Here is a 27,137-nt window from a genome sequence, read left to right as displayed (position 1 = left end):
TAAAATTAAAACCGTTGCCTATGACCTTTAATTTATGGAATTGATTTTATTTTTGGGGGGTGTGCAAGTGACAGTGTGGTGCTGACATCTGTGAAGTACTGAATACTCACAGATGGGACATCAATCTCTCATATCCATCACTGTGGCAGCGGGGTCGTGGCCAAGCGGCAGTTTGTGAATGGAGGGCGGGGTCAGGGAAGGTAAGTGGCTAAGTCATTACACCTGCTGTCAATTAATGTGTATGGGTGTGTGTGTGTTTGTTGCAAGGACGGAGCATAAAAGGAGGGGGAGAGCAGAGAAGAGGGACTCTCCCCCGACCAGAATGCATGTGTGTGTGTGAGAGAGTAAGCTGAAAAAAGAAAAGTTATATATATATTTTTTTTTTTCCACATACATACACACACAAAATAAAGTTTGTAAGAACTTCAGTTCCCACCTGCCGTGCTTCTGTACTCCAACCCCATCAGGGAGTCACGACAGTGGTGCCGAAACCCGGGAGATAAAGAGGAAGAGCGCTTCCGCAATACTGCGTGCTGAGATATTGCGGAGAGGCACTGCTTCCTGTTATCACATTGCATAGTCCACCAGAACTAAAATAAAGCGATATCCTCGTGCCGACCGATCTAATGGCCCGACGAGATCCATCCCAATTCGCTCAAACAGGGTCTCGATTAGAGGGAGAGGGCGCAAAGGCGCTTTTGGAGTGGCCGCAGGATTTATTAATTGGCATTCACGGTATGCCGCACACCACCGACAGATACCCCCGTGAATCCCTGGCCAATAGAACCGGACCATTATTCGGGCTAGTGTTTTATCTTGCCCTAAGTGTCCAGCCATGGGATTAAAGTGAGCCACATGGAATACGAGTTCCCTACGGCTCTTTGGGATTAATAATTGGGTTATTCGTTCACCAGTTTGAGTATCCTGTGTCACTCGTTACAATCTATCTTTAATAATAGCAAAATAAGGGAAGGCGGGTGTTGCGCTTGGCTGAAGAGTTTGGCCATCGATTACTCTCACTTGGTCAAATGCATGCCGCAGAGTCTCGTCTCACGACTGCTCTAATGGGAAATCCCCATGGGAATCCTCGAGAGAGGGAGGAGGAGTGGGCTGCTCCTCACTCTGACACGGTGCTGATGTAGATGGCTCTGTGACAGCTTCTCCAGTCAACATCACACCGGGAGCTTCCCGCGACCTACTAGTGCAGGACTCACAACGTGTTAAATATTCAGCTTTTTAAACCCTGGCCAATCAGTACCCAAAATCAACGAGTAGGTGAGTGACGAGGATTAACCGCCACCTTTACTCTACGCATTTGGCCCCGGAATAGAATACGGACAGACACTAAGGGATAATTGTGAACATCCCCGTGCACACACAACACTTTCACCATTTGTGCTCTCCCCAATGCCTCACCTTGCACCAGTCGTTGGTGAATTGAGGTCTGATTACAACCAGAATCCACCAAATCGTGATATGTATCCCCTTGAACACTTACCGGTATGCGATACATTCCAGCCTGATCGGGGGCAGTCTCTGGTGCATTGGGGATCTGGATCACAGCCTCCACCTCCCTTGCGGAGCCCTGATTCTGGAGATGCTCCAGCTCCCCGCCACGCCAGCATACCAGCCCAGGTTTTCCCTCTGCACCGGTGTTATGGGCGTCACTCACCTGAGGGGGGGAAGGACAGACACGGAAGAGGGAGACGGGAGGACACCATGGGTGCGATGGGCCGGCTGGGGAGGAGTCGGCCGGTGGGAGAATGGGGCGATAGGGAGAGAGAGAGAGAAAAATGAGGTGAGGCGCCTTCGCCTCATCCACCTGTTGTCGGAACTGCTGTCAGATGGTCCTCCGCCAACTCGATGTCTCACTGGAGCGATGCCGGGTGGTGACACTGGTCTCATTCTACCGTTCCTTCTGGAAGCCGAGAGATGAACTGTTCCAGTGCCACCAGGTCGATGATCAGGTCGGAGTCGCAGTCTTCTGCTCTCAGCCACCGGCGGCAGGCGTCCCGGAGTTGTTGGCCAAATGCGAACGATCAGCCGACCTCCTCCAGTGTCGGCTTCCGGAACCGCTGGTGATGTTGTTCTGGGGAGCGGCCGACCCACTGCAAAATGGCCCTCTTGAGGTCGGTGTAGTTGAGCCGGCTGTTGGCAGGGAGTTGCTGTGCCACGAGCTGCGCCTCACCTGTCAGGAGTGGAAGGAGGCGAGCCACGCGCTGCTCAATTGGCCACTCCCATGCTTGGGCCACTTGCTCGAAGAGAGCGATGAAGGCTTCGGGCTTGTCATGCGAGCCCATGTTCATGAGGGTGACGTGAGGGGAGTCCATGTTGGTAATGGTGGACGCCCCTGCCGACACTAGCAGATGCCGGAACGCCTGGCGATCTTCCCACTGGGCCAGCATCAAGGCTTCAAAGCGTTGTTCCTGGTCCTTCCGGAGGGCGGTCAGCGCTTGATGCTGGTTCTGCTGGGTAGCAGCAAGGGCATGGATGAGCTCCATAATTGGGGAGGACTTCATGGGGTGGTTCCCTTCCGTACTCGGTCCCGGGTTTTGGCACCACTGTCGTGAATCCCTGATGGAGGTGGAGTACAGAAGCATGGCAGGCAGGAACTGAAGTTCTTACAAACTTTATTTTGTATATATATAGCTTTTCAGCTTACTCTCTCACACACAGACGCACGCGTGCGAGCACACACACACATTCTGGTCGAGAGAAAGTCCCTCTTCTCTGCTCTCCCCCTCCTTTTATGCTCCGTCCCTGCAACACACACACACACACACACACACACACACACACACACACACACACACACACACACACATTAATTGACAGCAGGTGTAATGACTTAGCCACTTGCCTTCCCTGACCCCACCCTCCATTCACAAACTGCTGCTTGGCTACGCCCCCGCTGCCACAATCACATATCTGGGCTCTGGGGGAGGGCAAATAGATGGAGGCCCACCTGATTCACCCCAAACCAAGTGGCAAACTGTATTAGTCAAATGAGACCAATGTAGAACTTATTGGGCATCGTTCTAAAAGATATGTTTGACACAAAAAACAAGACCACTTATCACCCAGAGAACACCAACCCCACAGTGAAGCATGGTGATGGCAGCATCATGCTACAGAGCTGCAAGATAGAGGGAATCATTGAAATCTCCAAACACCATTCTGCCTGGAAACCAGCAGGCAGCTGAAGATGAAAATAAATTTCACCTTCCAGCACGATACCGACCCAAAACACAAATCCACATCAACAACAAAACAGATTCAGAAGATGTTGCCCATTTTGTAACAGCTCAGTCGGAGCCCAGCTCTTAATCCTATAATGTTATGCTCCACCCCGGACATCCACCCGGAGATTCTGTTCTCCCACGTCAGCACCGATCTGGATCCGGGACGGGAATTCCATCCTGCCTGCTTCCCTGTTCAGCGAGTGCTCACCTGAACTCACTTCCTTGTTTTCACTGCTGCATATTTAAAGGCCGTTCTCAGACTCTGACTTTGCCAGAACGTCTTGTTTGCTACTCTAGCCATTTCTGTCCCCCTATTGCGTCTCATGGTTTTTTGCTCTAGCTATTTTTCTGGTTCATGTTTTTTTGCACTAGCGTTTGTTTTTGTTAAGTTTTTTGTCTCTTTTTACCCGGACTATTTTGCCATTTGTTTTTTGTCCTGTTTGTTTACCTTTTTGCCACGCCCTTTTTTCCTCTGGATTAAATCACCTTATTTATTGGATTACTGCCCGTGTTCTGCTTTTGGATCCTTATCTCACCACACCTCCACCACCCCTAACATATAAATCCTCTGAATGGACTTGAAGAGTGTGTACAGGAGATCCTCTCGCTGTCTGATAGATCTAGAGCTTATAATAGAGACAGAGTGGTGTTTTATAAACAAAAGTATTAGTTAAAGGGTGTGCATAGTTATGCAACCAGGCTAATGTGAGTTTTTTGTTTTACCTTTTCCTAAAAAGTTTGTTTGTTTTTCACTAAAATGTTACTGGTTGCTACATTACAATAAAGGTGGAAAAACATCTGACATGACTGATCATTTTATTTTTAAAAGAGATGTGTAAACTTTTTATACACACACACACACACACACACACACAACTTGATTTTTTTAAACTGAATTTCTTCCAGATTAATTTTTACACACTTTACTTGCTCAGATTTTCCACTAACTGTATTTAGAACCTGAATTTCTTGTTACTGAATTTTTTTTAACCTGAATGTTTAGCTTTCAGCGCTAAATGTAATGTAAATCTAAAATGTACCAAAATATTTCAGATCTTCTGTGTAAAGTTTAACTCTGATTGTTTACTCCTTTCTTTGTTAAAGCATTGTGAACTGAGGTTCAGTGTATGGTGCATCATTCTGTTTATCTGTTCATCAGTATATAAGATTTCCTAATTGCACTCCTCCCTTACACACACACCACCCATTGCAGTGCCTCTTTGTACGTGTGTGTATGTGTGTGTCAGGCATGTGCCCATCTGCACGTCTGCTGTGTGAAGGCAACATAGGAAATGCGCTATTCCAGTCTATGGTACAGTGTAGGGAAACACACATCTCTCTCACTCTTTCTCACACACACACACACGCACGCACACACAGATGAGAAAAACCTCAAATATTCACTTATTCAGTGCAGAACAATGGCATTGGTGCCACACTGCCATGTTTTTGTACAAGTGTGTGTGTGTGTGAGTGAGAGTGTGTGAGAGAAATATTAGTTATCACAATATTTCACATGCTAAATTATGATTAATGTTATTATTGTACGCACTTGTCCTGTGTTCCATTCCAGTCCCGACAGTGACTTACATAAGTATTTATCCCCCACACTGGTAGAGTTTCAGCCATGAACTGAAGTGGACTTAACTGAGGTTCTGTGTAATGACTCTTCACCCACAGTGAAGCATGGTGGTGGTAGCTTTATGTTAAGATGTTTAATGAGCTGCAATTGAGATAAGCAGTTTTACTTATTGTTGTGTGCATGTGTGTGGATGAACCTCTTGATGAGTTTGATGGCTCTGAAGGCCTCGTCCATGTCCCCGATGGTGAGGTAGAAGCTGAAGTTCAGCATGGCGTCTCTGGTCTGCTTCTCACAGCTCTCCAAACCAACAAAGTCACGCAGAGGTCGCCGCACCACCATGTGGGTTGAGGAAGGAACTGCAGCAGGGGCCGGGGATGTCGTATCAAGCTCTCCAGGCTACAAACGCAAGGAAAAAAAAATGATAACACTGATTTGCCCTTGCTTCTCAAACTGCTTTGAATAATGAATCCATTTTTAAAGTGATATCAAAAATAATAGTTTTTGGAATGAAAAATTTTAAACAAAAAAAACTGACAGTGAGAGATAGAGCAGATTTACTCACATGTGGAAGAAAGACTCCACCTCTCCGAAACAAGAGCTGATCATTAAAACAGATGAAGATTAAGTACAAAGAAGAAGAAAAAAACAAGCAAATAAAGAGAAAAGGCTGCTGGTGGAGGGGAAATAAACAGAAGAAAAAATGGAAACGATGAAGCAAAGAAGCAACGTGTGTGTGTGTGTGTGTGTGTGTGTGTGTGTGTACCTTGCAGGTGTAGTAGTAGTATGGTGTATCCAGTGCCAGTAATCCCTGTAGACCAGTTGGTCTGGGCTGAGAGTCCTGCAGAAGGAGGCCATGCTCCGGAGTCATGAAGAACGTCACCACCAACACATCCACCTGTCAGAAAACACCACGTCAACCAACACATCCACCAGTCAATGAAACACCACGTCAATGAAACACCATGTCAACCAACACATCCACCAGTCAATGAAACACCACGTCAATGAAACACCATGTCAACCAACACATCCACTAGTCAATGAAACACCACGTCAATGAAACACCATGTCAACCAACACGTCCACCAGTCAATGAAACACCATGTCAACCAATACATCCACCAGTCAATGAAACACCATGTCAACCAACACATCCACTAGTCAATGAAACACCACGTCAATGAAACACCATGTCAACCAACACATTCACCAGTCAATGAAACACCACGTCAATGAAACACCATGTCAACAAACACGTCCACCAGTCAATGAAACACCATGTCAACCAGTCAGTAAAACACCTTCTCAACCAACACATCCACCAGTCAATGAAACACCATGTCAACCAGTCAATGAAACACCATGTCAACCAACACATCCACCAGTCAATGAAACACCATGTCAACCAACACATCCACCAGTCAATGAAACACCATGTCAACCAACACATCCACCAGTCAATGAAACACCATGTCAACAAGTCAATAAAACACCATGTCAACCAACACATTCACCAGTCAATGAAACACCACGTCAATGAAACACCATGTCAACCAACACGTCCACTAGTCAATGAAACACCATGTCAACCAACACATCCACCAGTCAATGAAACACCACGTCAATGAAACACCATGTCAACCAACACGTCCACCAGTCAATGAAACACCATGTCAACCAACACGTCCACCAGTCAATGAAACACCATGTCAACCAACACATCCACCAGTCAATGAAACACCATGTCAACAAGTCAATAAAACACCATGTCAACCAACACGTCCACCAGTCAATGAAACACCATGTCAACCACTCAATGAAACACCATGTCAACCAACACATCCACCAGTCAATGAAACACCATGTCAACCAACACATCCACCAGTCAATAAAACACCATGTCAACCAACACGTCCACCAGTCAATGAAACACCATGTCAACCAGTCAATAAAACACCATGTCAACCAACACGTCCACCAGTCAATGAAACACCATGTCAACCAGTCAATGAAACACCATGTCAACCAACACATCCACCAGTCAATGAAACACCATGTCAACCAACACGTCCACTAGTCAATGAAACACCATGTCAACCAACACATCCACCAGTCAATGAAACACCACGTCAATGAAACACCATGTCAACCAACACGTCCACCAGTCAATGAAACACCATGTCAACCAACACGTCCACCAGTCAATGAAACACCATGTCAACCAACACATCCACCAGTCAATGAAACACCATGTCAACCAGTCAATAAAACACCATGTCAACCAACACGTCCACCAGTCAATGAAACACCATGTCAACCACTCAATGAAACACCATGTCAACCAACACATCCACCAGTCAATGAAACACCATGTCAACCAACACATCCACCAGTCAATGAAACACCATGTCAACCAGTCAATAAAACACCATGTCAACCAACACGTCCACCAGTCAATGAAACACCATGTCAACCAGTCAATAAAACACCATGTCAACCAACACGTCCACCAGTCAATGAAACACCATGTCAACCAGTCAATGAAACACCATGTCAACCAACACATCCACCAGTCAATGAAACACCATGTCAACCAACACATCCACTAGTCAATGAAACACCATGTCAACCAGTCAATGAAACACCATGTCAACCAACACATCCACCAGTCAATGAAACACCATGTCAACCAACACATGCACCAGTCAATGAAACACCATGTCAACCAGTCAATGAAACACCACGTCAACCAACACATTCACCAGTCAATGAAACACCACGTCAATGAAACACCATGTCAACCAACACATCCACCAGTCAATGAAACACCACGTCAATGAAACACCATGACAACCAACACGTCCACCAGTCAATGAAACACCATGTCAACCAACACGTCCAGCAGTCAATGAAACACCATGTCAACCAACACATCCACCAGTCAATGAAACACCATGTCAACCAACACGTCCACCAGTCAATGAAACACCATGTCAACCACTCAATGAAACACCATGTCAACCAACACATCCACCAGTCAATGAAACACCATGTCAACCAACACATCCACCAGTCAATGAAACACCATGTCAACCAGTCAATAAAACACCATGTCAACCAACACGTCCACCAGTCAATGAAACACCATGTCAACCAGTCAATAAAACACCATGTCAACCAACACGTCCACCAGTCAATGAAACACCATGTCAACCAGTCAATGAAACACCATGTCAACCAACACGTCCACCAGTCAATAAAACACCATGTCAACCAACACGTCCACCAGTCAATGAAACACCATGTCAACCAACACGTCCACCAGTCAATGAAACACCATGTCAACCAACACGTCCACCAGTCAATAAAACACCATGTCAACCAACACGTCCACCAGTCAATAAAACACCATGTCAACCAACACGTCCACCAGTCAATGAAACACCATGTCAACCAGTCAATAAAACACCATGTCAACCAACACGTCCACCAGTCAATGAAACACCACGTCAACCAACACATTCACCAGTCAATGAAACACCACGTCAACCAACGCATTCACCAGTCGAAAAACACTGTCATCATGTCTGTATCCACTGTCCATCCATCTCAATAAATATCTATATATCTGTCTCTCTGTCTGTTTATATCTGTAGATGTCTGTCTGCCCACCTGTCTGTATTTGTCGATGTATTTGTCTCTCTGCTCAACTGTCTGTTTTTCTAAGTCCTAAAATACACATCTAATCATTGATCTGTTTCTATAAATGTACCCTCTGATATAATCTGTCTGTGTTCTACTCCAACTTGTGTGTGTGTGTGTGAGAGAACCTTGTCTGTGGCCTGTGACTGGTTGGCGATGTGGTACTCAGAGTTCACCAGAACAGTTTCACACACAAAGAGGCGTGGCTCACACTCATCCCAGAATTGAGAGACTGGATAACGACCTGCAAGCTCCGTCTCCTCACACTGAGCTCTGTAACACAGACACACACACACAGAGTCAAACATACACACAGTTGCACACAGAGACAGACGACAGACAGACAGAAAGACAGACACACACACACACACACACACACACAATCAAACACATGCACACGCAGAGTCAAACATACACAGAGTCACACATGGAGGAAACACACACACAGAGTCAAACACATTCAGTCACACAGCCACAGCCGCACACACAGTCAAACTCACACAAACGCACCGAGTCTCTCTCGCTCTCTCTCACACACACACACACCTCTGGTGGTCTTCAGACCCCTGTGAGAGGCTGCTGAGAGGTCGTCCAGTGAAGAAGTCAAAGTGAGAGAGTGTGTCCATCTCCACATCATACAAATACACTCTGTGAGCAGGACGCCCATTTACCTGTGTGCGCACACACACACACACACACACGTGGACATGGAGAAGAATTCACTATGTGGCCAAAAGTATGTGGACACCTGCCCATCACACCTGAGCATGTTGGACATCCTGTTCCAAAAGCATGGGCATTAATATGGAGCTGTTGTTGCTCGAGACACTTCCATTTCACAGTAATAGCACTGTCAGTTGGAAGGGGCAGATCGAGCAGGGCAGAAATTTCACCAACTCACTTGTGCTAAGGGTCGTATCCTGTGAGAGAGAATCTGACGGCCCATTCTACTGCCAGTGTTCGCTGACGTGTTCGTAATGGGTGTGGCTAAAACACCTCAATACATTCATTGGGGGTGCACATACCTTTGGCCATACAGCTTTCTTGAAAACTTAGACAAACACAATTACAGAAAATTATGATGAGAGTGTATATACACTGAAGTGTGTGTGTGTGTGTGTGCGTGTGTGTGTGTGTGTGTGTGTGTGTACCTGTGTGATCAGGATGCTGAGTTGGCTGCCATTAGCATTGCACTTGACTGATTTCAGAGCTCCCAGGTCAGGAATGAGTTCAGCCATGTTCTTGGCATTACACAGTGGCTTGGCCTCCCTACACACACACACACACACACACACACACACACACAATCAGTACAGCCTAATCAGCGCATCCAGCCTTATTTAAAATTGTGTGCGTGTGTGTTCTCTAACCTGCGTGAGAGATCGAAGACTCTGACATGAGCGGCATCAGTCCCAACAGCCAGGTACGGTCCACACACACTCAGGATGACAGGGTTCCCCTCAGCCTCTGTAAACACCAGCAACTGCTTTACGGTGCCCTGGAAAACACACACATTTTCCCTAAAAGTGTAGATGTCATCCTGTCAATGTAGACTGACAAGCACACATTTGTGTGTGTGTGTTCTGTAACTGACCTGCTGCGTGCGAACTTGCACTCGGTTCGGCTCTACAGTATAAATATTCTCTTCATGAACCGCCAGAGCAGCAGAGTCACACTGAAAAGAAGCTACAGAGAGAGAGAGAGAGAGAGAGAGAGAGAGAGAGAGATTTATAGTTCTGTCCCTTAATGACAATGAATACATATGTATAAAAGTGTGTGTGTGTATGAGAGAGTGAAAGAGTGAGACAGAATTACCTGTGCTACGTAAGGACTGTCCTGATTTCTCATAGACTGTTACACACCTCCCGTCCCATACAGTCACTGTGTCCTACAAACACACAGTGACCCACACAGTTACTTTGGTGACCCACACCGCTCTGATGTGTGTGTCTGTGCACAGTGTGAGGTGTGTGTGTGTGTGTTACCTTGGTGACCCACACCACTCTGATGTGTGTGTCTGTGCACAGTGTGAGGTGTGTGTGTTACCTTGGTGACCTGCACTGCTCTGATGTGTGTGTCCGTGCGCAGTGTGAGGTGTGTGTTCGAGGTGAAGCAGGTCAGGCTGAGCTGTGTGGGTGAGAGCTGCACTGCTGCCCTCTGCTGGTTGTAGTGAGAACTCATCACATGTTCACTCAGAATTAACACTGCACTGCTGTTACACACTGCCAAGAGCTGCAGACTGGAACCCCACTACACACACACACACACAGAAAGGGAGAGGGCATGTTTTAATGTTTATTTCGTAAGGTGAGCGGTGCATTCTGGGTAATATAGTTCCCCCAGTACCTGCAGCTGTGTAATGTTTCCCTCCAGTTCAGTCGGAGTCTGTAACCTCCACTGAGTTTTTGTGTCTCCTGTCTGATTGGTTACTGCCACCATCTGCCACATAGCGACACGCCCCCTGCTGGTGCCTGCTGCAAGGACCGCTGGGGTAAAAAGAGAGAGAGTCAGGAACACCATCACATGGCACAATCACACAGACATGTGTGTGTGTGTGTGTGTGTGTGTGTGTGTGTGTGTTCACCTTTAGCAGTGCAAAAGGACACACAGTTGAGCAGCTCTCCTTTCTCAAAGCCCAGGGTCTCATCCAGAGACAGGACGTAGTTATCATCTCTCTCCAGATCCCACACCCTGCATGTGCACACACACACACACACACACGTGTTTGGGTGTGTCCCTGCTCTAGTGGAAATGTGTGTAGGGCCCTAACAAAGTGGTTCAGGACACAGTTCATCGGAGATATTTCATGGGTTGCACTGGGTGAAAGGTCACACCTGATGGTATGATCTCCTGATGCTGTGATGAGCAGGCTGCTCTCCGTCCACACGATGTCTGTGTTCTGTCCTCCTCTACCACTCAATTTCACCTACAGCACACACACACACACAAATATGGAGTATATATACACATTTTTCATTATTGTGCAATTACAGTTTACTGTGTTTAGATCAACAGTATGCTGAATTCATAGAGAGTAATTTTTTGGGTGATTTGGCGCGTTCTGATTGGCTGCCACCTTGCTGAGCTCCTGAGCAGCTCCTTCTGGACCGAGGATGAACTGTGAGAGCAGCAGGGAGTCTGTGATCACAGCAAGTACGGCCCTGCGCTCCAAATAACACAGTTTCCGCACTCTGCCCTCTACAGTCAACAAGTGTACACTACGGCCATGCTCGTCCACGCTGTACACACACCCTGTTACACACACACACACACACACACACACACACACACACACACACACACACACACAGTGTAATCTGAGATACTGGGAGAGAGCTCAAAGGTTTCTTTTAAAATGCAGAGAGACAGGGAAACAGAAACACACACCATCAGCAGTGCTAACGTAGATGAGGAGTCCTTCTTGTGCACCAGGAGACCAAACTCCACCCCCTTTACCACTTTTCTTCCAATTAAATTTATCCAGAGCCTCTTCATCACCACTGACTGCTGCTTTTGCCAGCATCGCAACATCCCTGCATGCACACACACACACATATATGCAAGTACATTTATCATCACTAAAACAGAAACATACAATTCTGGTCAGAAGTTTACATACACTCATCAAGGACATGAATGTCATGGCAATATTGGGCTTTCAATGATTTCTCTGCACTGTTATTTTTCTCTGGCAGAATGATTCTACAACATATGTCTTTATTACGGGCGGCACGGTGGTGTAGTGGTTAGGACTGTCGCCTCACAGCAAGAAGATCCTGGGTTTGAGCCCAGCGGCCAACAGGGGCCTTTCTGTATGGAGTTTGCGTGTTCTCCCCGTGTTCGCGTGGGTTTCCTCCGGGTGCTCCGGTTTCCCCCACAGTCCAAAGACATGCAGGTTAGGATAATTGGTGGCTCTAAATTGACCGTAGGTGTGAATGGTTGTTTGTCTCTGTGTGTCAGCCCTGTGACAGGGATGAGAATGGAAAATATTTAAAAAGTCTGAAAAAACCAGGGGGGCGGGGCCCATAGCCCAAGGGGGCGGGGCCCATGGCCCGGGCGGCGGGGCCCAGGGGTTCCAGGCGCTAATGATTTTTGGCTATTTTTTATTTATTTTTTTTATTTTTTACCCCAAAACCATTAATCTCATCTCATCTCATTATCTCTAGCCGCTTTATCCTTCTACAGGGTCGCAGGCAAGCCGGAGCCCATCCCAGCTGACTACGGGCGAAAGGCGGGGTACACCCTGGACAAGTCGCCAGGTCATCACAGGGCTGACACATAGACACAGACAACCATTCACACTCACATTCACACCTACGCTCAATTTAGAGTCACCAGTTAACCTAACCTGCATGTCTTTGGACTGTGGGGGAAACCGGAGCACCCAGAGGAAACCCACGCGGACACGGGGAGAACATGCAAACTCCACACAGAAAGGCCCTCGCCAGCCACGGGGCTCAAACCCGGACCTTCTTGCTGTGAGGCGACAGCGCTAACCACTACACCACCGTGCCGCCCAAAACCATTAATTTTATCAGTAAAAAGTTGCAATGTATTTGGAAATAAACTCCCCTTCTTGGTGGACTACCAGGTGAAAATGATTAATATGGTACAAGAGACTTGTTTTTAATCAATTCACATTTGATGATTTCAAAAAATCAATGCACCTTTTAATATAAACGAGCTCTACAGTATTATATTTCTGCATTTTTGCTATTCATGTCTTTGAATACTCTAATCCTTTACAATGAAGTGCAAACCAGAAAAAAGTTCTGTCATATAATTCTCTTAAGCTTTCTTCTGATGTTATCATGGTAGCAGGAGCTCTTGCATATTAAGCAGGCAACATTCAACATCACTTCCCTTTCAACTGTTGTGTGTACTAACTAGGTTTTATCTGGACAGGATGTTGTGTAATGTAATGCATATACCATATGGTCAATTTGAAGATCGAGATGGTGATTTTGAGTTAAAGAACAGGCATGTACAATGGGCATTACAAATTGGAAAAATTTTTTTAAATCAAAAACTATAAGTTCATCTCGGCCTAAAAAAATGTGGGCAGACGCTCCCGCGCGGCACATGCCAGCAATTCCCCCCCATGAAATGAGCAATAAGTAGGAGAGTTATACACGGTATCATACCTAAAATTTTATCAGAAATATAGATACGATACTATGATTCTCCCCAACATGCTACATTAGACAAGTTAACCTCATTTATAAAAAGATACACACTTATATATGACGTGTATTTGATATATATGATGTATATTCATACATTGTTACTTTACGGAAATCTTCAATAAGTTTGGTCTTTTCATGCCAGCCTGTTGTTGACCTAAATATAATGCACATGAAATGACACTCCTCACCTCAACATGTCCTTTACAATCATTTAAGCCACCATGGGCAATGCTGAAACCACTGCTGCAAACAGTACATCGCGCAAAACTGTCATTATTTTCTACCCTTATTAGACAGGGAGATTCTTTTGTGTAATCTGAGGCGAAGTGGGGTTTGTACTTTGGTTTTTTGGGGCGCACGCTCTCTCTGCGATGCCGGTCCTGTCAGCTGCACTGACTCAACTAAAAACTTCGGTCCTCGAGAAAAGGGAAAGCCCGCCCACACTGAAAGCTGATTGGCTTATTTTGCTGAGTAACCCAATCAGGATGCTCTTTGTCTGGCATGCGCTACATGAACAGGCACACAGGCAGTGTTGCCACATTGGGTGGTTTTAAGTGCATTTTGGCGGGTTTTGAACATATTTTGGGATGGAAAACGTCAGCAATATCTGGCAACACTGCACACAGTCTCCCTCGCGTGTGCACATTCTAAGATGCGTGATGCAGACCTTAATGTTGCGCGCGCACGCTCTTGCTCGCTTCTATCAATATGCAGGAGACTCCCGGAAGTTCCGGGAAGTTTCCCAAGTGGATGTCTGCGTTACAAGGTGACCACAGATCGTTAATCATACCCCCCCCCCCCCCCCCCGAAAATTTCTCAACGGATTTACATCGATCTCAAAAACGATCATTTTGGTCTGAAAAAGTCGGAAATCCGCCGATCGGCGGAAAATTCTCATCCCTGCTGTGATGATCTGGCGACTTGTCCAGGGTGAACCTCGCCTCTCACCTATAGTCAGCTGGGATAGGCTCCAACTTGCCTACAACCCTGTAGAACAAGATAAACGGCTACAGATGATAGATGGATGTCTTTATGAGAAAAAAAATGGTGCACAAGTTTTAATTTATTTTGCATTTTCTGAAACCAACACAGTCAAAATTAAACATACGTCATTGAAAACATATATATACACACACTCTTAGATTATTAATTCAGTGATGCTCAAAGTTCCAAAATGTCTATTACCATGCTAAGACCAAGATCTCTTAGCGTCCTGTTAGTGATGATGATTGACTACAGCTGGTAGCGTCTCTGTGCACAACATATAAAGGTTTTGACACTCACTGGATTGACCAACACACAGTACAATGGGAAAGCCCAAGGAGCTCAGTGCAGATCTGAGAAAGACAATCATTGATTGTAAAAGACCTTGGAGTGATTATTGACCCCAGTCTTTCATTCGAAACTCACATTGATAACATCACCCGGATAGCTTTCTTTCATCTCAGAAATATTGCAAAGATAAGAAATTTAATGTCATTGCATGATGCAGAAAAATTAGTCCATGCTTTCGTTACCTCCAGGTTGGATTATTGTAATGCCTTACTGTCTGGATGTTCCAATAAGTGCATAAACAAGCTCCAGTTAGTTCAAAATGCCGCAGCAAGAGTCCTTACTAGAACTAGAAAATATGACCACATCATGCCTGTCTTATCCACACTGCATTGGCTCCCAATCAAATTTCGTATTGATTATAAAATACTACTATTGACCTTTAAAGCACTAAATGGTCTCGCACCACAGTACCTGAGTGAACTTCTGCTCCTCTATGACCCGCCACGCCTACTTAGATCAAAAGGTGCAGGCTATCTGCTGGTACCTCGTATAGTGATGGCTACATCAGGGGGCAGAGCCTTTTCTTACAAAGCCCCACAGTTATGGAACAGCCTTCCAAGTAGTGTTCGGGAATCAGACACAGCCTCAGCATTTAAGTCTAGGCTGAAAACGTATCTGTTTAGTCAAGCCTTTTGTTAATGGTGTTTATGAGGTAAAGGAGTAGATCTGGAGGGTCCTCAGACATAGAGTGTTTTGGTAAACTGGGATGTATGGATGCTGTCAGTCCCCACTCGCTTGCTCACTCGAGTTTGTTGACGGTGTAGTGGCTGGCTGCTTTATGTCCCGGGGCTCCCTCATGCCTGTGTTACCTTCTGGCTCTCTCCTTTTAGTTATGCTGTCATAGTTAGTTGCCGGAGTCCCTGCTTGTACTGGGTGCAATATGTATACTGCTCCTACTTATTCAGGTGACATTAGGCATACCTAACAACCTGTGTTTTCTTTCCCTCCCCCCCACCCCAAATCTGTCCCTCTGAGTTACATGGAGTCAACAGGAAATCTTTTGGTGGAGAGGGTGGAGACCTCGACTGGCTATCGTAGCCTGCAGGGAATCGGCCATCAGACATTCTGTCGCATGTCCCAGACCCGGTGAAATGTAACTGAATTGTCTTGGCCAGCCCTAAGGGTCCCATCTGCATCTCATCATTGCTGAGGAGTGTGCTCCCATCACCCAATCAAGCATCCAGCCAGAGCAGGTCATGATATTTTTTACCATATTAACATGCCATTGTTGTGTGTTATGCCTGATGTAAAGACTCTCGTCTCTGCGAGTCTACCACACAGATTTAATACTTGTCATTTTTAGGGCATACCTAACAACCTGTGTTTTCTTTTTCTCTCTCTCTCTCTCCCCCCCCCCCCCCCAATCTGTCCCTCTGAGTTACATGTTGATCCTGGGATTGAGATGCTGGCCTCTTCTGCCCCTCGGACCTGCCTGATCCATCCTGGTGCCCTGTGTCTGGTCGGAGTTTTATCGCACCGCTCCTGTGAAGGACGGCCCCATGAGGACAGTTGAGGGTTATACCTGTTAAAACTGTTAATATTATAGTCAGGCTGTCTGTTGTTGCCCAAATGAGGATGGGTTCCCTTTTGAGTCTGGTTCCTCTCGAGGTTTCTTCCTCATGTCGTCTGAGGGAGTTTTTCCTTGCCACCGTCGCCACAGGCTTGCTCATTGGGGATAGATTAGGGATAAAATTAGCTCATGTTTTAAGTCGTTCAAATTCTGTAAAGCTGCTTTGCGACAATGTTTATTGTTAAAAGCGCTATACAAATAAACTTGATTTGATTGATTTACACACTCAGGAACATCTCGTGGGGCCATTTCGAAACACCTGCAGATTCCAAGATTATCAGAGCAAACAAATGGAAATAAATACAAGTTATTGAGAGGTGCAACCTCTTTGCTGGAAGAAGACCCAATTTGTCCCCCTCAGCTGAGAGGAAGTTGGTTCAGATGGTCACGAACAAACTGTGGAACATCAGTGTCACGATCAACATTCAAGTGAGATTTACATCACCATGGACTGAGAGGCTTCCGTCCAAGAAAGAAGCCCCTGCTCCAAAATCTACAGATTCAACATTGACTATATCTTGCAGCTGACCACATGGACAAAGAAAAACCATTCTGGAGGAAAGTTTTACAGCCAGATGAGACAAAGATTGAGTTATTTGGCCACAAGAGGAAGAATGTACTACTTATTAAGCATGGTGGTGGTAGCATCATGCTCCAGGGCTGTTCTGCTGACAGTGGAACTGGTGCATTGCACAAAGAGAGTGGAAAAATCAAGAACCTGAGAATTCTTCAGCATCAGGAAGAAGGTCGAAACTTAGGCACAACTGTGTGTTCCAACAGGACAATGACCCTAACCACAAATCAAAGCTCCTTGTGGAGAATAAAGCATACTAACATGAAGTGTAAAACAATTCCTGACATCAAAAGTTGGGTCAGTGCCAGGAGACAAAAATTTAACTGAACTCTACATATTCTGCCAAAAACAGAGGACAAACATCCAAACAGCTCTGACAGAACCTCACTGATGGTGATCAAAAGCATCTGGTCAAGGTGAAACTTGTCAAGAGACAATTAACCAAATATGAAGTGGGCTGTATTTATAATTCCAACTCTAGATATAATTTTGTCCATGTGTTGATTTCAGAAAGCACAAAATGAATTAAAATTTGTGCACCGAATTCTTTTTTTTAATTAAAGATGGATGTCATACAATCAGTCTGCCACAGAAAAAGAACAGTTTAAATAAATGACGAAAAGCCAAACATGACCATGACATTCATGTCCATATGCAAATGAAGATAAATTACCTGATTTCAAAGACCTACTTGACAAATTCAATCCACTTTCACAGAAATCATAATCAATCCCACCGTCTCCGTGGGAAAAGTGTAACCAATCCCACCCTCTCCCTGAGACAGTGTAGCCAATCCCACCGTCTCCACGTGAAAGCGTAACCAATCCCACCCTCTCCCCGAGAAAGCGTAACCAATCCCACCCTCTCCCCGGGAAAGCGTAACCAATCCCACCCTCTCCCAGAGAAAGCGTAACCAATCCCACCCTCTCCCAGAGAAAGCGTAACCAATCCCACCCTCTCCCCAAGAAAACGTAACCAATCGCACCCTCTCCCCGAGAAAGCAGAACAAATCCCACTCTCTCTCTGAGAAAGCATAACCAATCCCACCATCTTTCCAAGAAAGCGTAACCAATCCCACCGTCTCTCCGAGAAAGCGTAACCAGTCCCACCCTCTGCCCGAGAAAGCGTAAACAGTCCCACCCTCTGCCCGAGAAAGCATACCCAGTCCCACCCTCTGCCCGAGAAAGCGTAACCAGTCCCACCATCTCTCCGAGAAAGCGGAACCAGTCCCACCCTCTCCCCGAGAAAGCGGAACCAGTCCCACCCTCTCCTCGAGAAAGCAGAACCAGTCCCACCCTCTCCCCGAGAAAGCGGAACCAGTCCCACCCTCTGTCCGAGAAAGAGTAACCAGTCCCACCCTCTGCCCGAGAAAGCGTAACCAGTCCCACCCTCTCCCCGAGAAAGCGGAACAAATCCAACAATCTCTCCGAGAAAGCGGAACCAGTCCCACCTTCTCCCCGAGAAAGCGTAACCAATCCCACCCTCTCCCCGAGAAAGCGGGACCAGTCCCACCGTCTCCACGAGAAAGCGGGACCAGTCCCACCCTCTCCACGAGAAAGCGTAACCAATCCCAGCCTCTCCCAGAGAAAGCGTAACCAATACCAGCCTCTCCCAGACAAAGCGTAACCAGTCCCGCCCTATCTCCGAGAAAGCGAAACCAGTCCCGCCCTCTCTCTGAGAAAGCGGAACAAATCCCATACTCTCTCCGAGAAAGCATAACCAGTCCCACCGTCTCTCCAAGAAAGCAGAACCAGTCCCACCCTCTGCCAGAGAAAGCGGAACAAATCCCACCTTCTCTCCGAGAAAGCGGAACCAGTCCCACCCTCTCTCCGAGAAAGCGTAACCAGTCCCACCCTCTCCAAGAGAAAGCGTAGCCAGTCCCAGACTCTCCCCGAGAAAGTGTAACCAATCCCAGCCTCTTGCAGGGAAAGCATAACCAAACCCAGCCTCCAAGAGAAAATGTAACCAGTGCCGCCCTCTCTCCGAGAAAACGTAACCAGTCCAACCCTGTCCCCGAGAAAGCTTAACCAATCCCACCCTCTCCCCGAGAAAGCGGGACCAGTCCCACCGTCTCCACGAGAAAGCGTGACCAGTCCCACCCTCTCCCCGAGAAAGCGTAACCAATCCCACCCTCTCCCCGAGAAAGCGTAACCAATCCCACCCTCTCCCCGAGAAAGCGTAACCAGTCCCAGCCTCTCCCTGAGAAAGCATAACCAGTCCCAGCCTCTCCACGAGAAAGCGTAATCAGTCCCACCCTCTCCCCGAGAAAGCGTAACCAGTCCCAGCCTCTCCCCGAGAAAGCATAACCAGTCCCACCCTCTCCCCGAGAAAGCGTAACCAGTCCCACCCTCTCCCCGAGAAAGCGTAACCAGTCCCACCCTCTCCCCGAGAAAGCGTAACCAATCCCACCCTCTCCCTGAGAAAGCGCAACCAATCCCACCCTCTCCCCGAGAAAGAATAACCAATCCCACCCTCTCCCCGAGAAAGCGTAACCAGTCCCACCCTCTCCCCGAGAAAGAATAACCAATCCCACCCTCTCCCCGAGAAAGCGTAACCAATCCCACCCTCTCCCCGAGAAAGTGGAACCAGTCCCATCCTCTCCCCGAGAAAGCGGAATCAGTCCCACCCTCTGTCCGAGAAAGAGTAACCAGTCCCACCCTCTGTCCGAGAAAGAGTAACCAGTCCCACCCTCTGCCCGAGAAAGCGTAACCAGTCCCACCCTCTCCCCGAGAAAGCGGAACAAATCCAACAATCTCTCCAAGAAAGCGGAACCAGTCCCACCTTCTCCCCAAGAAAGCGTAACCAATCCCACCCTCTCCCCGAGAAAGCGGGACCAGTCCCACCGTCTCCACGAGAAAGCGGGACCAGTCCCATCCTCTCCACGAGAAAGCGTAACCAATCCCAGCCTCTCCCAGAGAAAGCGTAACCAATACCAGCCTCTCCCAGACAAAGCGTAACCAGTCCCGCCCTATCTCCGAGAAAGCGAAACCAGTCCCGCCCTCTCTCCGAGAAAGAATAACCAGTCCCACCCTCTCCCCGAGAAAGCGCAACCAATCCCACCCTCTCCCCGAGAAAGCGCAACCAACCCCACCCTCTCCCCGAGAAAGCATAACCAACCCCACCCTCTCTCCGAGAAAGCGTAACCAATCCCACCCTCTCCCCGAGAAAGCGTAACCAGTCCCAGCCTCTCCCCGAGAAAGCGTAACCAGTCCCAGCCTCTCCCTGAGAAAGCGTAATCAGTCCCAGCCTCTCCACAAGAAAGCATAATCAGTCCCACCCTCTCTCCGAGAAAGCGTAACCAGTCCCACCCTCTCCCCGAGAAAGCATAACCAGTCCCACCCTCTCCCCGAGAAAGCGTAACCAGTCCCACCCTCTCCCCGAGAAAGCGGAACCAGTTACAGCCTCTCCCCGAGAAAGCGGAACCAGTCACAGCCTCTCCCCGAGAAAGCGTAACAAATCCCACTCTCTCCCGGAGAAAGCATAACCAGTCCCACCCTCTCCCCGAGAAAGCGTAACCAGTCCCACCCTCTCCCCGAGAGATCGGAACCAGTCCCAGCCTCTCCCCGAGAAAGCGTAACCAGTCCCACCCTGTCCCCGAGAAAGCGTAACAAATCCCACTCTCTCCCGGAGAAAGCGGAACCAGTCCCAGCCTCTCCCCGAGAAAGCGTAACCAGTCCCACCCTGTCCCCGAGAAAGCGTAACCAGTCCCAGCCTCTCCCCGAGAAAGCGTAACCAGTCCCACCCTCTCCCCGAGAAAGCGTAACCAGTCCCACCCTCTCCCCGAGAAAGCGTAACCAATCCCACCCTCTCCCCGAGAAAGCGTAACCAGTCCCACCCTCTCCCCGAGAAAGTGCAACCAATCCCACCCTCTCCCCGAGAAAGCGCAACCAATCCCACCCTCTCCCCGAGAAAGAATAACCAATCCCACCCTCTCCCCGAGAAAGCGCAACCAATCCCACCCTCTCCCCGAGAAAGCGCAACCAACCCCACCCTCTCCCCGAGAAAGCATAACCAACCCCACCCTCTCCCCGAGAAAGCGTAACCAATCCCACCCTCTCCCCGAGAAAGCATAACCAACCCCACCCTCTCCCCGAGAAAGCGTAACCAATCCCACCCTCTTCCCGAGAAAGCGTAACCAGTCCCAGCCTCTCCCTGAGAAAGCATAACCAGTCCCAGCCTCTCCACAAGAAAGCGTAATCAGTCCCACCCTCTCTCCGAGAAAGCGTAACCAATCCCACCCTCTCCCCAAGAAAGCGTAACCAGTCCCACCCTCTCCCCGAGAAAGCGTAACCAGTCCCACCCTCTCCCCGAGAAAGCGTAACCAATCCCACCCTCTCCCTGAGAAAGCGCAACCAATCCCACCCTCTCCCCGAGAAAGAATAACCAATCCCACCCTCTCCCCGAGAAAGCGTAACCAGTCCCACCCTCTCCCCGAGAAAGAATAACCAATCCCACCCTCTCCCCGAGAAAGCGTAACCAATCCCACCCTCTCCCCGAGAAAGCGGAACCAGTCCCATCCTCTCCCCGAGAAAGCGGAATCAGTCCCACCCTCTGTCCGAGAAAGAGTAACCAGTCCCACCCTCTGTCCGAGAAAGAGTAACCAGTCCCACCCTCTGCCCGAGAAAGCGTAACCAGTCCCACCCTCTCCCCGAGAAAGCGGAACAAATCCAACAATCTCTCCGAGAAAGCGGAACCAGTCCCACCTTCTCCCCGAGAAAGCGTAACCAATCCCACCCTCTCCCCGAGAAAGCGGGACCAGTCCCACCGTCTCCACGAGAAAGCGGGACCAGTCCCACCCTCTCCACGAGAAAGCGTAACCAATCCCAGCCTCTCCCAGAGAAAGCGTAACCAATACCAGCCTCTCCCAGACAAAGCGTAACCAGTCCCGCCCTATCTCCGAGAAAGCGAAACCAGTCCCGCCCTCTCTCTGAGAAAGCGGAACAAATCCCATACTCTCTCCGAGAAAGCATAACCAGTCCCACCGTCTCTCCCAGAAAGCAGAACCAGTCCCACCCTCTGCCAGAGAAAGCGGAACAAATCCCACCTTCTCTCTGAGAAAGCGGAACCAGTCCCACCCTCTCTCCGAGAAAGCGTAACCAGTCCCACCCTCTCCACGAGAAAGCGTAGGCAGTCCCAGCCTCTCCCCGAGAAAGTGTAACCAATCCCAGCCTCTTGCAGGGAAAGCATAACCAAACCCAGCCTCCAAGAGAAAATGTAACCAGTGCCGCCCTCTCTCCGAGAAAACGTAACCAGTCCAACCCTGTCCCCGAGAAAGCTTAACCAATCCCACCCTCTCCCCGAGAAAGCGGGACCAGTCCCACCGTCTCCACGAGAAAGCATGACCAGTCCCACCCTCTCCACGAGAAAGCGTAACCAATCCCAGCCTCTCCCAGAGAAAGCGTAACCAATACCAGCCTCTCACAGAGAAAGCGTAACCAGTCCCGCCCTCTCTCCGAGAAAGCGAAACCAGTCCCACCCTGTCCCCGAGAAAGCATAACCAGTCCCACCCTCTCTCCGAGAAAGCGAAACCAGTCCAATGCTGTCCCCGAGAAAGCGGAACCAGTCCCACCCTCTCCCCGAGAAAGCGCAACCAGTCCCACCCTCTCCCTGAGAAAGCGGAACCAGTCCCACCCTCTCCCTGAGAAAGCGCAACCATTCCCACCCTCTCCCCGAGAAAGAATAACCAATCCGTCTCCCCGAGAAAACGCAACCAATCCCACCCTCTCCCCGAGAAAGCGTAACCAAACCCACCCTCTCCCCGAGAAAGCGTAACCAACCCCACCCTCTCCCCGAGAAAGCGTAACCAATCCCACCCTCTCCCTGAGAAAGCGCAACCAATCCCACCCTCTCCCCGAGAAAGAATAACCAATCCCACCCTCTCCCCGAGAAAGCGTAACCAGTCCCACCCTCTCCCCGAGAAAGAATAACCAATCCCACCCTCTCCCCGAGAAAGCGTAACCAATCCCACCCTCTCCCCGAGAAAGCGGAACCAGTCCCACCCTCTCCCCGAGAAAGTGGAACCAGTCCCACCCTCTCCCCGAGAAAGCGGAACCAGTCCCACCCTCTCCCCGAGAAAGCGCAACCAATCCCACCCTCTCCCCGAGAAAGCGCAACCAATCCCAGCCTCTCACAGGGAAAGCATAACCAAATCCAGCCTCCAAGAGAAAATGTAACCAGTGCCGACCTCTCTCTGAGAAAACGTAACCAGTCCAACCATGTCCCCGAGAAAGCGTAACCAATATCAGCCTCTCCCAGAGAAAGCGTAACCAGTCCCGCCCTATCTCCGAGAAAGCGAAACCAGTCCCGCCCTCTCTCCGAGAAAGCGGAACAAATCCCATACTCTCTCCGAGAAAGCATAACCAGTCCCACCGTCTCTCCCAGAAAGCACAACCAGTCCCACCCTCTGCCAGAGAAAGCGTAAACAGTCCCACCCTCTCCCCGAGAAAGCGGAACAAATCCCACCTTCTCTCCAAGAAAGCGGAACCAGTCCCACCCTCTCTCCGAGAAAGCGTAACCAGTCCCACCCTCTCCACGAGAAAGCGTAGCCAGTCCCAGCCTCTCCCCGAGAAAGTGTAACCAATCCCAGCCTCTTGCAGGGAAAGCATAACCAAACCCAGCCTCCAAGAGAAAATGTAACCAGTGCCGCCCTCTCTCCGAGAAAACGTAACCAGTCCCACCCTGTCCCCGAGAAAGCATAACAAATCCCACTATCTCCCAGAGAATGCGGAACCAGTCACAGCCTCTCCCTGAAAAAGCGTAACCAATCCCAGCCTATCGCAGAGAAAGCATAGCCAGTCCCATCCTGTCCCCGAGAAAGCGTAACAAGTCCCACTTTCTCCCCGAGAAAGCGGAACCAGTCAGAGCCTCTCCCCGAGAAAGCGGAACTAGTCACAGCCTCTCCCCGAGAAAGCGTAACCAGTCCCACCCTCTCCCCGAGAAAGCGCAACCAATCCCACCCTCTCCCCGAGAAAGCGCAACCAATCCCACCCTCTCCCCGAGAAAGAATAACCAATCCCACCCTCTCCCCGAGAAAGCGCAACCAATCCCACCCTCTCCCCGAGAAAGCGCAACCAACCCCACCCTCTCCCCGAGAAAGCATAACCAACCCCACCCTCTCCCCGAGAAAGCGTAACCAATCCCACCCTCTCCCCGAGAAAGCGTAACGAATCCCACCCTCTCCCCGAGAAAGCGTAACCAGTCCCAGCCTCTCCCTGAGAAAGCATAACCAGTCCCAGCCTCTCCACAAGAAAGCATAATCAGTCCCACCCTCTCTCCGAGAAAGCGTAACCAATCCCACCCTCTCCCCGAGAAAGCGTAACCAGTCCCAGCCTCTCCCCGAGAAAGCATAACCAGTCCCACCCTCTCCCCGAGAAAGCGTAACCAGTCCCACCCTCTCCCCGAGAAAGCGTAACCAGTCCCACCCTCTCCCCGAGAAAGCGTAACCAATCCCACCCTCTCCCCGAGAAAGCGCAACCAATCCCACCCTCTCCCCGAGAAAGAATAACCAATCCCACCCTCTCCCCGAGAAAGCGTAACCAGTCCCACCCTCTCCCCGAGAAAGAATAACCAATCCCACCCTCTCCCCGAGAAAGCGCAACCAATCCCACCCTCTCCCCGAGAAAGCGTAACCAATCCCACCCTCTCCCCGAGAAAGCGCAACCAATCCCACCCTCTCCCCGAGAAAGCGTAACCAGTCCCACCCTCTCCCCGAGAAAGCGTAACCAATCCCACCCTCTCCCCGAGAAAGCGTAACCAATCCCACCCTCTCCCCGAGAAAGCGTAACCAGTCCCACCCTCTCCCCGAGAAAGCGTAACCAATCCCATCCTCTCCCCGAGAAAGCGTAACCAATCCCACCCTCTCCCCGAGAAAGCGTAACCAATCCCACCCTCTCCCCGAGAAAGCGTAACCAAGTGTGTTAGTGTGTGTCTCACTCTGTGGGTGGTGTGATTCTGAAGATACAATTGGTTAAGGGTTTATTGTAGGTCTGTTTCGTCATGTGAGTTCCGTTCAATCTTCCTCGAGCATCCAGCTTCCACACAACCAGCACCCCTGCCTACACACACACACACACACACACACACACAATTATATATTTATTAAACAATGGTAATGGAAGCAATGTCTGTGTGTGTGTTGACCTGATCCCCTGTGACCAGTCTGGCTCCGCTGCAGCTCCAGTCCAGCAGTGTGATCCCGGTGGTGTGTGTGTTGTTGGGCAGTGGTGTTTGCTCCCCGTGTGGGTGTGGGAGCAGCAGGGTTTCTCCCGTCTCCCAGCCCACAGCCAGCACTGGTTTTGTGGGATGCCACCGCAATAACGCTGGCGCACACACACGCTCCACATGACACAACTCCACACGCTCGCCCTGAAATCACACACACACAGGTGAGTTCGGGTGGCCTGATGACAAACCTGCAGGTGAAGGTTTCCCCTTTTTTACTCACCTGTTGCAGGTAAATATCTACACAGCCTCCAGAGGCGGGGTTAAAGGAGCCAACAGCCAATAAGGGCTGAGCAGAGTGCCACGTGATAAGAGTCGCCTCTCCGTTACTGTCCGGGGCATCAATCCGATGATCAAAATAAACAGCCATCACCTTTAATCACTTTAAATAACCTTTAATCACACAGAGAGGAGGAGAATGTTATTATCAGCATCTTACAGGATAATTAAGCAGTCAGAAAACAATATAGTTCACATTTTAACTGGAAAAGCTAACTAATTATCAAATAAGAATTAAAATGTAAATAAACAGTAACAGGAATAAATATTTAGGGTTTTTGTTTGTTTGTTTGTTTGTTTGTTTTTTAAATAAAAAACACTGCACTCTTTTCTCTCTAATCCATCCCTGATAATGCATTCAACTACAGACACATTCCAAATCACTACACCATCAGACACGCAGTGCACTGTGTAGGGCGAACAGCACTGTGAAATCACCGCCACGTAGTGCACTTGATCCAGGGATGGGAGTGTGAATTGGAACACGGCCAGGCTGAGCGGGGCCTGCTGCAGGAAACCAGCCGGTAAAAACGAAGCTGTGTGTAAAAACAGAAACCTGTGGAAGTGTCTGATAAAAAGATTACCTTAAATCTCGTTTATCTGATGCCTATTGTGAAGTTTAGAAGTCGCTGATGAAGGATAAATAACGCCGGAAATCAGAGCTCGCCGTTTTCTCCAGGCTTCCCGAGGCGTCGTTTCCGGTTACCGAGGCAACCTGAGCGCTGTGTGAAACCAGCGGCACAGATTTCAAAATAAAAGTCAGAAATCAAATGAAAATAGGTTTCTCAGTATAAAACTCATGATGTTTTTAAACACGCTGTGCTTCTCATACATCTAATAATTCGGTGATTTATCAATTACATCAGTTTCATAGCACAATTATTTCTGAATATGAATGAATGAACCCTTTATGATCACTAGTCACAAGTACCGGCAAAATTGACCATCAGCCTGTCCTTACATACACGACAGGACAGGAAGACAGGGATGAAAAGAAAAAAATACAGATTAACACGAAGAGAGGGGAGGAGAAAGAAGCAACCCCCACACTATGCTCCTGTGAGGAGTACAGTGTGAGAACATAAAAAAAAAAAGCACCTCAGCACATAAGCACAAAATAACACAAGTACGCTTTACATGAAAACTCGGGACTTGAGGAGGGGGGGCAATCAGGGGTGGGGGGTAAGGGGGGAGGGGGTAGGGAGGCAGGGGAGGAGGTACAGGTAACCCAGCGCAAGCAAGCAGCCGTCTGCTCCTGCAGCCATGATGGCGCTGGTCACGCACCTGCTTGTCACACTGGGGGTGAAGCAGCGACCGTGGAAAGAGGGGGGAGGAATACAAGAGAGTCTAACAGCAGTGACCTCCGGGGAGAATTGTTTTCCCAGCAACGGCCTTGGCCAAGGCCAGTGCAGTCTGTGGGAGCCGAAAGCAGATAAGATTGGGCTTG

General features: G+C 48.8%; 1 protein-coding gene across 1 annotated transcript in view; it reads right to left on the bottom strand.

Moving 5' to 3' along the window:
* Positions 1-26,384, bottom strand: part of ift140 (intraflagellar transport 140 homolog (Chlamydomonas)) — a 118,292-nt gene extending 91,908 nt beyond the window's left edge. The window contains exons 1-18 of the mRNA XM_060922721.1: positions 26,275-26,384; positions 25,635-25,804; positions 25,331-25,555; positions 25,124-25,245; positions 11,914-12,059; positions 11,603-11,778; positions 11,361-11,452; positions 11,111-11,217; positions 10,873-11,012; positions 10,573-10,776; positions 10,342-10,414; positions 10,121-10,212; positions 9,897-10,024; positions 9,678-9,795; positions 9,073-9,197; positions 8,655-8,799; positions 5,588-5,719; positions 5,021-5,220 (exon numbers count right to left, since the gene is read on the bottom strand). Of these exons, the coding sequence (XP_060778704.1) occupies positions 5,021-5,220; positions 5,588-5,719; positions 8,655-8,799; positions 9,073-9,197; positions 9,678-9,795; positions 9,897-10,024; positions 10,121-10,212; positions 10,342-10,414; positions 10,573-10,776; positions 10,873-11,012; positions 11,111-11,217; positions 11,361-11,452; positions 11,603-11,778; positions 11,914-12,059; positions 25,124-25,245; positions 25,331-25,555; positions 25,635-25,781 (2,372 nt within the window). The 5' untranslated portion in view covers positions 25,782-25,804; positions 26,275-26,384. The remainder of the gene's footprint in view (positions 1-5,020; positions 5,221-5,587; positions 5,720-8,654; positions 8,800-9,072; positions 9,198-9,677; positions 9,796-9,896; positions 10,025-10,120; positions 10,213-10,341; positions 10,415-10,572; positions 10,777-10,872; positions 11,013-11,110; positions 11,218-11,360; positions 11,453-11,602; positions 11,779-11,913; positions 12,060-25,123; positions 25,246-25,330; positions 25,556-25,634; positions 25,805-26,274) is intronic.
* Between the last annotated feature and the right edge of the window lie 753 nt (positions 26,385-27,137).

Source organism: Neoarius graeffei, chromosome 5, assembly GCF_027579695.1.
Source record: "Neoarius graeffei isolate fNeoGra1 chromosome 5, fNeoGra1.pri, whole genome shotgun sequence".
NCBI lineage: Eukaryota > Metazoa > Chordata > Actinopteri > Siluriformes > Ariidae > Neoarius > Neoarius graeffei.
This window is presented reverse-complemented; position numbering and strand designations above follow the sequence as displayed.